Below are 14,759 nucleotides of genomic sequence, written 5' to 3'. Positions count from 1 at the left end.
TCTATGCACTGAAGACAAACCTTAAATTTAAAATGAAACAAGGTCTGGATGACATTTTTAAATTCCTCAAGATCCAATGTTCCATTCCCATCTGCATCCGCATCCTGTGAATAATACAGAAAAAAACTGATGTCTGCATGGATACAGTGGGATTACAGCAACACTCCAATCTTCAATCAAAGTTGATAGAAACTAAGTGAGAGCGAGCTACCTTATCATTATTGTTTTAGCATACCCCAATGACAGATTTATTCAACAAAAAGATAAAATTTAATGTGAAGGGGAAGCCATTTGTAATGTACAGTATTGTGAAAAAGTAATGAGAGCGAAATGCGCGAATTTCGTTCTTTGTCCCTGCGAACTTTCGACGAAATTTCGCTTGAAAATTCGAGCATCGTTTCGCGATGTTTCTAGAGTAATTTCGCTAAAACAAAGAGAGAAAATTCGCCGCATTTTCGAGCCCAGCGCGAAAATTCGCTAAAACAAAGAGAGAAAATTTGCCGCATTTTCGAGACCAGCGGGAAAAACTAAAAGCGTAATTTCGCTTGTTGTACGCGAAATTTCGTAGTGTGGTTTGTAAAGATTGATCACATATCGATCGGCTATTCAGTTTTGTAAACAACTGCAGTCACTTTGACAGCACTTTGATGATCAGTACATGTATTTTGGAAATAGTTCAGTAGTTGTGTCCGTTTCAATTCTCTACAAAATTCGCCCTTTGTAATGTGTTTTTATACATCTTTCTCGGCAGAGAAGACTCGACAAAACATACAATGTAGCAACAGCTCTTGTTACTTGTTTTGCAATGATTTTGGCCGTTACAGGGTATGTTACACTGTGAAATGTTTCCTTCAACTTGTCCCGCCACAACGTCGCCAACACATTGCAAGACAAGTTGCACGAAATATTTCACAGTGTAACGGCGCCTTAAGAAAGATACTTTTAGCTTGGAAACCCTTGAGACTGTAAAACAAACATGAGGTCTATTTTGTCTGGACATTTGCATGGTAAGTTTGAAAGAAAAGCTTTTAATAGGGTGAGATGTTGCTTTCTATCCCGTACATTCTAGTGTTGTGCTCGCTGGTAATACCCACAGAAACTATACCAAAACAACAAATTTTCGCTTGAAAGTTCGGAACGAATTATCGGTCAAAGCGAATTTTCGCAGGAAAATTCGCGTCAACTACAACAATAGGCATTGCGAAAATTCTGCGAATTTTCTGCGAACTTTCGCGCCAGACAAAAATTTGCCATTTTTCGTCGAAAAGCCCCGAAATTCGCGCATTTCGTCGAATTACGTTCTCATTACTTTTTCACAATACTGTACGTGTGACACTGCAGCTCCTGGCCATGTCTATGGATCAGTAGCCACTCTTGGGCAGTGGAGTGCAGCTTTAAAATGAGATAAGGTGGCTTTTATGTATTCAGGCTCGGAATTATTTTTGTCTGATTCAGAGAAACTTTTTCAGTCAATTCTATTTTCAAACACTCCTGCTTCACAATCAGAATTGTATTCAAACCATTTAAATTTTGGGAATTTTGTAATGAAGTTTCTTTACACACACACTCTTATAATGTATTTCCTAACATATTTTATGTTGATGGGAGGTCTTGGCAATTTCCCTGGAAACAAACTAATATTACAGTAGTTAGAGGATCGGAGTTCACAGTCTACATAAAAAATAATCATTTTGATGGGTAGGCAAAGAGTACATGTACAATGCACAAAGTAGGGGAGCTGTATCGGGAAAGGCTGAGGGGATGAGATGCAAGTGTGGCTGACCGTTTGGGGAAAGCAGCAAAGCCCACACATGCACGCATTTTGACCCTAAACCGGCCTAAACCGGCCAGATTTAGTATTTTACTCTGTCTAACGCCAGAATATTTTACTCGTCAATGGGGAACCCCCTGGAGTCAATGGGTTAATAATTTGCATTTTGCATTAAATTTGTTATCTTCCATCAAAGTTGAAAATAGTGTCTTTCACCTGGAATTTAGACAAACTGTGGTAAAAAATCAAAACACATCAAAATTTGAAAAAATGCTGAGCAGACACCTTTTGATCTCAAAATTGATTTCTCAAACAAATTTCAGAAAAAATTAAAATCCCTCTTAAGTAGCTGAAATATCTAGAATAGTTTTTGCTTTGAGGACCTACATGTACAGTACATTATAATGAGGGAAAAAAATAATAGTGTTCAAACAAAAATGACGTTAACTACGGTAATTATTCTCATAGCCAGAATACTGACAAAATACTGTTACAGTAAGAACATTTTACACCTCGAACCTGTGAAGACACCATAATGGGCTAAATAGCACTTTAACATTAACCAACACCGCTAACCAACACCCCACAGAGAAGACGGATGGGCAGGACTCATGTACCCCAGATTCAGGGGCATCCAATGACCAGACGTCTTAAAATTTGTCAGAATTACCTAAAATGCTTTCCCAATGCTTCAAAAGCGCATTAATTTTAGTGAGTTTGCGGCTGCCCTACAAATAAATTATATGTTCAGGCATTCTTGGGGAACTTCAGGTCTGTAGAAATTTCTAGGTAGCTTTTTTGCCTTGTCCAAAAGTACCAGCAATTGTGATAGGTCGTCCTTTTCCCCCTCGGAAAATTTTTAGGGAACGTTTGCTAAAAACAGGCCTTCTGATAGGGTGCGATTAAAAAATGCAAATTATGCGATTTTTTCAGGGCAGATCGTGCGATTAGAAAGGCCAATTATGCGATAAATAATGTAAATTATGCGATTTTTTTCTCAGCAATTTTAAGCTTGTTTTATACGGTTTCAGGTTAAGAAAAACACTTTTTTGCTGCCCTTAAGACATTTTGAACACAAAGGAACAGTAATTATGTATCTCGATCGACATTAGTTTGGATAAATAAAAGTTGAAAAGTTGAAAGGACACATGAATGATCAAGGTGCTCGTCAACCACGAACTTCCGAAGATGGTCAATCACAATAGGGCCATACCCCCATTTACACGAGAGAAAATAAGCCGCGGCTTTCTCTGGCCGCAGCTTACAGAAGACTCGAATGTTCACCCCGTATAAATGGTACTTATATTGACCTGGGAATATATATTCGTATAAATAGTTCCTTTTGCGTATTTTGTACAACGTGGCCAGAGTAAGCCGCGGCTTATTTTCTCTCGTATAAAAGGCCCTAATATCGCACGACGAGAAAAACATCAGTCCATCGTCCACGTGGAGCGTACCTGTGAGGTACTTTCTTGCTCGATTGTGAGCTGTCAGATCGGGCGGAATGTGGGAACTTCCTTCTTCGTCGAAGAAAAAGCGAGCGTTTTCACAACAAACTTATCCATGAGTAAGTTTTTATCAATTTTCAACGAAAGAAACTACGTTTTGCCGAAAAACTTACAACTTCGCTTATTTTTCACAAATCTCTTCTATACGAGATGCTTCTGTGAAGCATACACTGGGTTGCCTGTGGTACGTGCTACAGAAAATCAGAAGGCACTGAATTGTGTGGTATTGAAATACAGCATTCCAGTCTCTGAAGAATAACAAATAAAAGAGAAGCGAGAAACATTGGCTTCTGGGCTGACATGTTGATAATTTTCAAGTTCCCTCACAACTTCTTTTTACCACAAGTGTGCCCTCTGAGCATCTGAAGGCTTTCTAATACTAAAGTTCACTGAAGTTAAGCCCTGCCGGGCGGGGTTAGTGTTTGGATGGGAGACCAAAATAACGTACCCCTCCTAAAAAAGAAGCATCGGACCGAAAATACTATTAACTCTAACAAATGCGAACTCAGCAAGGTACAGATCTTTTTAGCTTGCTTTATGCAAAACAAATATTGATGAAAAAGCAAATAACTATCGATACACAGTTTTCAGAAACCGGACGGTCGATCGAGAATAAAATATTTACGACATCAAAACAACATTAATTTTGAACCGTGAATATAGAATATAAAAAGTTACGATCAGCGACAAACATTTTGGGAGATTTTTGCTACGTTCAAGTAAATTGCAAAATCGAAAGTGACTTGGCCGGAATTCAGCGGGCGCCGTGATTAAGTTACCGCTGTATGTTTACTCGCCAAACAGTGAAGCATCTGTGTCAAATGATGGCAAGATACCGGGTTTTTGTAAGTTTCTTTTTCTGTCAAGTGTTATAAAGTTTGACAAGGAAATGAGCGAAGTCAAAACAAAGATCACAATCGCCCAACTCTTATTTATGCAAAGTCAAAATTTACTCTCCAAGACACGTACGACGTTATTTATCACCAGGTAATTCCATCATTTTGGAAATAGCAGCTACTTTATTATTCATCTGCGTCACAAGTTTTCACTGATTTTGGGGCTCATTTTGTTGAAACTCAAGCACGCTTCCAACAGGCCTGTGAACCCTTCCTGCTTACAGAGCAATACTAAAAAACTTCTCCCATATCACATTTCAACCTTAAGCTCGAAAATTCAATACACAACATGATATTATAATTCACAAAGGCAGAAAATACCACAGAATCCTTTTCCAGCGAAAATTTTATTGAAACAAACAACATATTTGCTCTTAGAGGCGAAAACCTCTTCCTATTTCATTGCGTGCGTGAAGACAAGAAACTCAATTGTGTCAAATTACCATGTACTTCAGGTAAATACTGCTCACTTTGATTTCGTCTCGACGGGCGATAGATTGTTGTCGAGGTCCAGTACTCGTCGCTTTTGAGATTCATGCCTAGTTTATCCAACTGACTTTCCATTATTGAGCTCCATAAGGGTATATTTTGTTTAAGGATCCACTAAAACGCCATTCGCGTTGCATGACTTTCGACGCCATTGCAGGCTAAGTTAATGATTCTACTGTGTCCACCAGAGAAATCTACGCAGTTCCACTACCCTCTCGATCCTAAGAAAATACGCCCAGAAGGCTCTATACACAAAGACACCACTTACCAGGGGAGTGACAGGCAAGACTTTTACCGACACGGAAAAAAAAAAAACTAAAAAAAAGAAAAACTAGATGCTTCTGTGAAGCATACACTGGCTTGCCTGTGGTACGTGCTACAGAAAATCAGAAGGCACTGAATTGTGTGGTATTGAAATACAGCATTCCAGTCTCTGAAGAATAACAAATAAAAGAGAAGCGAGAAACATTGGCTTCTGGGCTGACATGTTGATAATTTTCAAGTTCCCTCACAACTTCTTTTCACCACAAGTGTGCCCTATGAGCATCCGAAAACTTTGTAATACTAAACTTCACTGAAGTCAAGCCCTGTTTCGCGGGGTTAGTGTTGGGATGGGAGACCAAAACAATAAACCCCTCATAAAAAAACAGAAACATCTGACCGAAAATACTATTAACGCTAACAAATGCTGATGATGAAAAAGCAAATAAATATTGATACACAGTTTTCAGAAAGAGCAGAAGGAAGTTTCCCGGACGGTCGATCGAGAATAAAATATTTACGACATGAAAAATATAGATCGTTTTCACTGTCACGCAATAAAAAAAATAAATCAAAAACTATCCAGTGCAAAACGCTAAGAAATTGTTATCTTATAGAAGATAAAGAAATAAGACACTTGTCCAAGTTTTAGGCCTCTGCGTTTCCCCAAACTTCAGATATTCGTCGAAATGTTTCGCAGGCCGGAAAATAGTGTAAACATCTGGAACTGACTTTGGCTATCTAGGCGACTGATTATCACTACTAAAAAAACAAGCATTTACATAAGCACTTTTCCTAATGCTCTAACTTCTAAAAGGGCTCAAAATCATGAGATAAGTATATATTTTTCAACAAACTTGATCGTAGCTTTGTGTCACGCACCTACATAATCCGGAAATTCAAAATGCTCTGGTTTCCAAACGAAGCACGCTATTGAGCTGTGAAATTGTCAACAGATATAGGTATGCCGCCTCCTATGCCTGATGAGGATAAAAACTTTGGTGGATCTTTAGTTTTAGATTTTGGAAGGTGATGACGTCACGTGAAAACGATCTATAGAATATAAAAAGTTACGATCAGCGACAAACATTTTGGGAGATTTTTGCTACGTTCAAGTAAATTGCAAAATCGAAAGTGACATGGCCGGAATTCAGCGGGCGCCGTGATTATGTTACCGCGGCATGTTTACTAGCCAAACAGTGAAGCATCTGTGGCAAATGATGGCAAGATACCGGGTTTTTGTAAGTTTCTTTTTCTGTCAAGTGTTATAAAGTTTGACAATGAAATGAGCGAAGTCAAAACAAAGATCACAATCGCCCAACTCTTGTTTATGCAAAGTCAAAATTTACTCTCCAAGACGCGTACGACGTTATTTATAGCAGCTACTTTATTATTCATCTGCGTCACAAGTTTTCACTGATTTTGGGCCTCATTTTGTTGAAACTCAAGCACGCTTCCAACAGGCCTGTGAACCCTTCCTGCTTACAGAGCAATACTAAAAAACCTCTCCCATATCACATTTGAACCTTAAGCTCGAAAATTCAATACACAACATGATATTATAATTCACAAAGGCAGAAAATACCACAGAATCCTTTTCCAGCGAAAATTTTATTGAAACAAACAACATATTTGCTCTTAGAGGCGAAAACCTCTTCCTATTTGATTGCGTGCGTGAAGACAAGAAACTCAATTGTGTCAAATTACCATGTACTTCAGGTAAATACTGCTCACTTTGATTTCGTCTCGACGGGCGATAGATTGTTCTCGAAGTCCAGTGCTCGTCGCTTTTGAGATTCCTGCCTAGTTTATCCAACTGACTTTCTATTATTGAGCTCCATAAGGGTATATTTTGTTTAAGGATCTACTAAAACGCCATTCGCGTTACATGACTTTCGACGCCATTGCAGGCTAAGTTAATGATTCTACTGTGTCCACCAGAGAAATCTACGCATTTCCACTACCCTCTCGATCCTAAGAAAAGACTCGCAGAAGGCTCTATCCACAAAGACACCACTTACCAGGGGAGTGACAGGCAAGACTTTTACCGACACGGAAAAAAAAAAAAAAAAAACTAAAAAAAAAAAAAAGAAAACAAACAAACTAAACGCAGACCTTGACTGGGTTTGCCCATAGGCAACCCAGTAAAAAGAAAACAAACAAACTAAACGAAGACCTCGACTGGGTTTGCCTTATAAGGCAACCCAGTAATAAGAAGGCAACTGCGTCATTTCAGTGGTGTGTATATAAGGGCGTGTTTGTGTTGCACCAATAGAAGGAGACTTGTACCAGGTCCCCGACATGAAAAATAAAGCCTTGAAATTCGAATGTTTACGAAATCGAAGGTGACAAAGGTTCTTTAGCCTTTTTCCAAGATAAATCATCTTAAAAATGGCGTATTTATGCAGGAATTTCTAAGAAACGCCTTGATTTATGTTTCATTTTATGAATTTTGTGCGTCCTTTTGTGAATTATGCGATTTTTCGTGAATTGTGCGATCGGATGCGATTTGAGGTCGATTGTGCGAAATCGCACCATCGCGTAATATCAGAAGGCCTGTAAAAATATGATTCTAAGACAAACTTGGCAAAAATAATAGAAGTTATAAAAATTCAAATTTTGTGCTACCGTATTTCCAATGTCACAGTTGACTATTAATTATAAAATACACAGCTCAATAAAATTCTAGCATTCTTCAATGTGGTTTCAAAATTCTACAAACTCTACAGACTCTTAACTACATGTACAAGTTTGTCCAAAATATCTACTTGCAGGGCTAGCGTTTTCTTATCGTAGCTTGACGGGCAAGCACCGTTGGTTTCTCTTTTCTGATGATAAATTGAGCTTTTATACCAAAAAGTGTGTAGCAGAAAGATCCTGAGAGAAAATGGTTACGTTATGAGGCCAAACTATCTTAGCATGACAACGTTTTGCGCTGCATTTTAGTTGCGTCCATAAATAATGTCATGACTTTTTCTGCTTACATAAGCGACTGAAATATATTTTTTGAAATGACAATAAAATTATTTGCTGACTGACAGCATGTAGCCCTCCTCCAGCATGTAAGCTCTTCCGTTTAAAATGGCGCGCGCTCTAAAAATTCCTCTTCCATTGAAAATGGCACGCGTTCGAAAGATAAGGACTAGTTACCAAGCCCTTATCTTTCGACCGCGCACCATTTTCAACGGAAGAGGATGTTTTGAGCGTGCACCATTTTCAACGGAAGAACCTGCTTGCAGGCTAGACAGCGTGCAGTGCGAGACAATCAGTCTAATTAAATTCCAGCCAAGTCACAGTGCAGTGGATTTTCTCAGAAAGTTTGGTACGTTTTGTTGGGAAAATCCAAATCCGGATTCTTGTTTCTACAGTGTATTTTAAAGCTGCCAATTCATTATTAAAACAAAAAAGGCCCACTTCGAGTAAAATTAAAAAACAAGACAAAAGCTAGCAGACCTGGCACCGTTATTATCCGATAAAAAAATAAAAACAAAAACACACAACTCGAGTAATTTAAAACTTTTCTCACTTCTGGAAGAGTTTGACAGCTTGACGAGCTTTGAAGAGAATTTACTCCAACAAATGTCAACAGACTTCCGATTACAGTGGTAGTTTAAGTGACTGATCGCAACGTTCATGACATTCACAAAAATAACTGTGTTATGATTTCTGTAAATTTAAAATATTTTTGACCGTCAATGGGGGTAAAATGTAAACAGTATTTTTAATTTACTATTTTGCCTATGTTTGAACAAAATGTTACTCTGAAACAGTCATTTGCAATTTATAAAAATTTTCTGGTCTTACAAAGCGAAACAATTTTCATACATATGCGTTAACTGCGTTGATTATAATTATGCAAATTGCAATCGGGCCGACAGCAGCGTTTCACAACTTCATGAAATTTGACAGAAGTGCGCGTCATTGAAGAGAGTTCTACACAAGGAAGAAAGAAATAAAACAATGCTACTGTGTTAACTTGCTGTTGAATGTGATTTTCTATTAAGCGAGATGTGGACGATTGTTAACAAGTTGTAAAATTTTCTTGAAACACTAATTGAAGCAAATTTGATAATGTTAATTCCGAGAATCTCCCTCGTGTTAGCAGTACAAACTGTCTTTAATAATTTAAAAATAATCAGGATAGTACACACACTCTCACTGGTCAATATCTGTGTTCAGATTAGAGTATGGAAACACGGCTGTGACATCACGAATTTTGATTGGTTGTATGCTGTCAGACGCGCGTTTTGATTGGCTGGTAGGAAATATGAGCGTGTATCAAGAAAATCGGTTTCAATCAAGAATTTTCCTTCATTTGTTTCCTTTATTTGTCACATTATCTTTGAGAAATATGAGGACTTTTTTCCGTGTTTTCATGGTCTCATCTAAACACTCGGGGAAGTTGGGAGAATTCGAGACAGTTATGCAAACCCGAGACGCAGTCTCGGGTTTGCATAACTGTCTCGAATTCTCCCAACTCCCCCTCATGTTTAGATGAGGCTATAGAAACACGGAATAAGTCTTCTATTGCTTTTATAAAATATTTCTCAAAGATAATGTGACAAATAATACACTAAGCGAAGATTCAAACAACAAACAAGTATTTTATACCGAGATTATGCAGATTGCAGCCAAAACAGCAGCCTGGAGGTGGGATGCTGAAAATGAACTTTGTATCAGTTGCAAGTATATACATGAATTGTACAATATGCCAATTTACTACACTATACTTTTAAACACACAGAACTCACCTCAAAAGCCTGCCGCATTTCATTCAAGTGCTCCAAAGTAATTCTGTCTTCAAGCTACAGTACAATTAAAAAAAAAAACAGATAAATGTACTTACCAATCTATGCATTAATAATATCATTATGATAATAATGCAACTGTAACAAGCAATTAGCCAACCTCATTGTATAAAAAATCTCTACAGAGCTTGACAGCACATTGCAAGAAAGATATTAAAAGAGAAATCATTCCCAGAAAAACTGGGTGAGGGTGTGCTGCCCACTTCCTGAAACCTTTGCCCTATTTCAGACCAAAATCTGTGATTTTCACCACCTTGTTTTCAGACCTGATCTTGAAAAATTGATACCCTATTTCGGAGCTATTTCAGCTGTTACATGGTTGGCATGATAATAAGAGAAGGGCTTTTGTTGATGGTCTTATCAAAATGATGAAGCAGTATGTTCTTCTGTCCGGCCAACTTGAGACTAGAGTACACAAACCATACCCTATTTCAGACCAAAATGGTTAAAATCGATACCCACTTATATACCAGGGGTCGCACATACCTACATGGGCCATTTAAGAGAGTGCCACAAACCCCAATTTGTGTTCCAGTATGGCGGTTTTTGTACCATGTGATCACAAAGCTGCAAAGGGCCCATTGAATTTTTTCATCACAACAGTACAGATATATACACACCTTGGATGACAAGCAGAATTTAGTTCTGCATGTAAAAGACTACCGTTCAAAGTCAAAGATTACGAACATTCACCCAGTAGAGAAGTGTCCAATCACTCAAAGAAACAATGCCATAAAATAAACAACTTACTAACCTCACTTGCTCGGGGCCGAACTGAGAAATATTAGCCCTCGGTTGTTTTTGTACGAACTTCACTGCAATCAGCCCGTACTGCCACGACCTCGGGTCAATATTGCCCAGTGCCCATACACTCTAGATCTGTTATTACAGAGGTTAATAATCTACATGTGGGATGCTGAGGCATAAGATTTATCAAAAGCAATTAAATGTAGGTAATATCTTCACCATTCCTTGCCTGAGTAAGATCTCATCTTGCCCACACTTGTAATGCAAGTGTGGTTTCCACTGGAGTCCACTTTTGCAGAAGATAAAGTAAGTCCAGTGCATGTTGCAAGGGTCATTTTAGACTTTTCCGTTTTTTGGAGTTGAAATGTACAGAAATCAGTTGGTTAAGTGGGACTTGCTACCATTGTTTTGCTGGCATGACTTTTTTGACATATTTGTTTTTCTTAAATTTAACCCATTGACCCCTGGGAGTGAGATTTAACCGATTTTACCCTGTCTAACACCTCACAATTTTGCATGTAATTGTCAACTGGGGAAGTCCTAGGGTGTTTGTGGTGCCAATGAGTTAGGCAGTCAAAATCTACGTCCCCTCCACTAAAGAAAATTCACTATTTTTTGTACATGCAAACTAGTTATTGCTTCAGGGTTAGCATAACAAAGAATACAGTCGGACCTCCGTCATCCAGATTGCTCGATTGTCTGGACGTTTTCTCTGGTCCCAAATTTGTTAAGAATATTTATTAGTCATGACCAAGAGCTGTAGCCAAAGTGTTGCATAACTATTTTATGTACCATGCCAAAGAAAATATAGTGGTAAGCAAGGCATGATAGGAAGGTTGGGTGTGATACCGTTGAATTGCACTGATTGATGGGAAGGTTCGGTCAAATACTGACGAATATACATGTACAACGGCTTTCCTGCATTCTGGTCGGCTGTATTTCTATGGCATAGTATAAATAACTGTCTGCATGACGAATACAACCAATGTAATAAAATAATGATTGATTTCACTTACATAGATTATAAGCTTAAGCTCAATCTAAAAAATGCCCTTTAATGAATACAATTTGAAATTAATTCAATGTAATAAACCTAAAAAGATAAAGTGCAAAATAATCTACAATGGAATGTGAATTGAATTCTCATCGGCGGAAATAGTGCTTTGTGAATTGAAGCTCTGTGTTAAAGTGTACAAAACCTTTATGAAGCTGACAGCGTTTTGTAGCTTCTTTCAAGCAAAGGAATAACAGAATTATCGAGCCAAAATGTAATGCAATTAACTCTCTCGAGTCGGATATTTTTGCAGAATACCCTGCCATTCTTCACCCAAGCTTTTTTCATTCGTGAATCGCAACTATTGATTTTGCGGGAAATATCACCCCGGGAATATCACATTTCGCTGGCCATGGACCGCATGTCTCACCTTGACTTGTTTTGCCACAGAAACAGCCGTGGTAGGTCGTTTTGGCTTCTCATGCTCTTCAACATCCTCCAATCCACCCAAGGTAGCCCTTCTTCCTTGTATGCCTTTGAGATCGTTCTCTGGTATACCACCGAAAACTTGTCTTCCCCTAAACTTCGAAGAGATTGGAACCCCAGGAACATGATGACGCGAAGTAACGTAAGTTGGATCGAGTCCCAACAAGTTTTTGCCGGGAGCTGTGGATGGCCTTAATTCGTCGAGTAAATCAACAAATTCGTGAGATTCTAGGGCACCAGAAGCTGTTGAAGGGCGAACTTTTCTCTGAGATTTTCCATGAGGCATTCTCGGATTCTCCCTTCGAATGCTCGATGAGCAAGACAACAAGCGCTCATTGGATGAATGGTTACTAGCAGGCCCTTGACAACCAGTGATCAGTCCCAGAGCCCGGTTTTTTTCTCGTTGTTCCCAAATGAAAGAGCTCTGGGGACGATATATTCGCTTTATTTATTTATTTAGTTACGTTGTTCAGTTAGTTACCAAGAAATAATAGTAATAATTAGGACTAGGTTTCATGGCTGAGCCAGCAAAATAAAATAAAAGAAATTAATCGAGTTGTAACAGGATATAGGTAAAATTGGTTGGGGAAGTAGTGCTAGTAAAAAAGGACTGAGACAGGTTGTTCGATTTAAAAATTGTTCTAGGAAGGAAAGAGAAACGGTGAGACACGGTTGAGGATCTTTGCCAGGATTTCCGTTGTATCTGTTTCATCTACACCTATATCCAATCTACCTCTTGACGCTGGCTTACGTGTAGCCGTACCCTCCCTCTGAAAGAAAAACGGGATGAAGGAACGTCGTTTCCTCCTCCGGTTTTTCTTTCGGGGGGAGGGTATGTTGGCTATCTTGACACCTCATCTGTAGTTGATCTTTCTATATCACGCTCACCAACGATGAAACTCAACTGTTAGCTAGAGGGCTTCTTGTTTGCCCCAACCCCCGACGTATTAACTGGTGTCGATCTGAGGCCTTCTGGGCAAGTTTTGAAGTTTGCTCCAGAACGCCTCAGATCCACCACAGGCGCCCCAAGCTCAGTGTGAGCATGGCCGACAAAAATATAAGGATTTGTATGGGAATCCCGATAACTAAATCACAGGTGCCACCAATTTGAGTCAAATATTCCTAGATAAAATGTTCCCACGGTCACAATTCCACATCACAATCAATTGACAAAGATTGAACTTTCATCTCAACCCACCATCAACGCAATAGTAGTCCTGCGAGCGACCTCAGGCGGTAATATTGCAGGAAAACAGCTTTCAAACGTACGCTTCCACACCACATAGGTCCACATAGGCCAGGGCTTCGACCGTTGATAACGAACTGAGCCTTACCGGGGTGGCAGACCGTAGTTTTGTCAACAGCAAATTTCTTTATTCCCCAGGGTCCAGACATGACATTGACTTAGTCGTCCAATCACAGTCACGCCTCCTTCCTGTTGACAAACTTCAAAAACACATTCGGGAAGCTGGAAAGCGTTGAAAGATGCGAGAGTGAAAGCCGTAGTGAACCAAACTTTTGCGCATTCATGCCGCTTTTACTAGTTAATAGGACTTGTACGTAGTAGGCTCATCGCGATCGTAACTAAATTTATCAAGCCTTCAAGGAATTAACATAGGCCAGAAACCCATAAGGGTTGAAACGTGTAACGCGCGTTCACAGCTTCCGAATATTCAGTGCGAACTGATTGGTTGAATTTTTCAGTGCTAAGTACCATATTTGGAAACCCCTCGCTCTTGTTGTTCCAAATATGGTACTTAGCAAATTGAATATTCAGAAACTTGTTTCCCAGCACACAAGGGGCCGTTACACGTTTCAACCCTTATGGGTTTCTGCATAGGCTTAGCTACATAATTCCGGAATTTTTGGAGGGAATTTTAGACATCAAAAAGAATTTAGAAACTCTCGGGAATTTTAGAAAAATTTTGACAATTTCGAGAATTTTAGAGCAATATGAACCTTCACCTGACATGTTGGAAACTTTTCACAGTATTCCAACCTACAAGGAGAAGAGCAGTCGGTTCATATCCATTCTTCACCAAAAGGGGCCCTACAGTGCATCTAAGCAGAGGTTTCTCACCGTAGTTTCGGAAATATGGATCTTTGCTCGATAGCAAATATGCTAAGAAACGAAATTTATACGAATTTTCGGGAATTTTAGAGAGTTTTTGGAGAATTTTAGACATTTCTAAAAGAATTTTAGAGCTTTTGTTTGGGAAATTCCGGAAGGAATTTTCGACAAATTTTCTGGAATTATGTAGCTCAGCCAGTCGAAGACAAAATGGGGGCTGAACTCACGACAGCTTTCAAAATGACAGATGAGGAAAAGAAAGGTTGATTCAAGCGTTGAAAGAACGCCCATCGCTGTGGAATACTTCGTTAGCAGTTTAATAATAATAATAATAATTGGCATTGCTAATCACCTTTTACATGCAGTCTTGAGGACTGAATTACGAAGGGCGCAGCTCACGATATCGGGCAGAAAGCATACAAGGGCGCCTCTGGCTGCCGCTATACAAACAAATTACGATAAAATTCTCTTACCGTCTGCGATCTTCAAAGATCAAAAAGATATCTGGCCAGTAGCTCAACGCCTTCAAAATGACCGCAAATAAACGACAGTTCCCTCCGCCCCGATCTACAGGATCTAAAGGGAGAGTGCATTTCAACAAATCTTAGTTTTGGATTTCTTCCCCTAAAACAGGAGTACCCAGAGACTATTTTTGACAAAATTGTTCGTATAATGTTGCAGAAATTATTACAATGTTTCTACGTCAATCTTCGTTAATATTTAACGTT

General features: G+C 39.0%; 1 protein-coding gene across 1 annotated transcript in view; it reads right to left on the bottom strand.

Annotated features, from left to right (window-relative positions):
• LOC138000768 (cilia- and flagella-associated protein 337-like) overlaps nucleotides 1-12,284 on the bottom strand; it is a 71,121-nt gene extending 58,837 nt beyond the window's left edge. The window contains exons 1-3 of the mRNA XM_068847410.1: nucleotides 11,905-12,284; nucleotides 9,677-9,730; nucleotides 21-104 (exon numbers count right to left, since the gene is read on the bottom strand). Coding sequence (XP_068703511.1) covers nucleotides 21-104; nucleotides 9,677-9,730; nucleotides 11,905-12,246 — 480 coding nt within the window. The 5' untranslated portion in view covers nucleotides 12,247-12,284. The remainder of the gene's footprint in view (nucleotides 1-20; nucleotides 105-9,676; nucleotides 9,731-11,904) is intronic.
• Nucleotides 12,285-14,759: the final 2,475 nt, after the last annotated feature.

The sequence above is a fragment of the Montipora foliosa genome, chromosome 4, assembly GCF_036669935.1.
Source record: "Montipora foliosa isolate CH-2021 chromosome 4, ASM3666993v2, whole genome shotgun sequence".
NCBI lineage: Eukaryota > Metazoa > Cnidaria > Anthozoa > Scleractinia > Acroporidae > Montipora > Montipora foliosa.
Note: the sequence above shows the minus strand (reverse complement) of the source record. Positions and strands in the feature narration are given on the sequence as shown.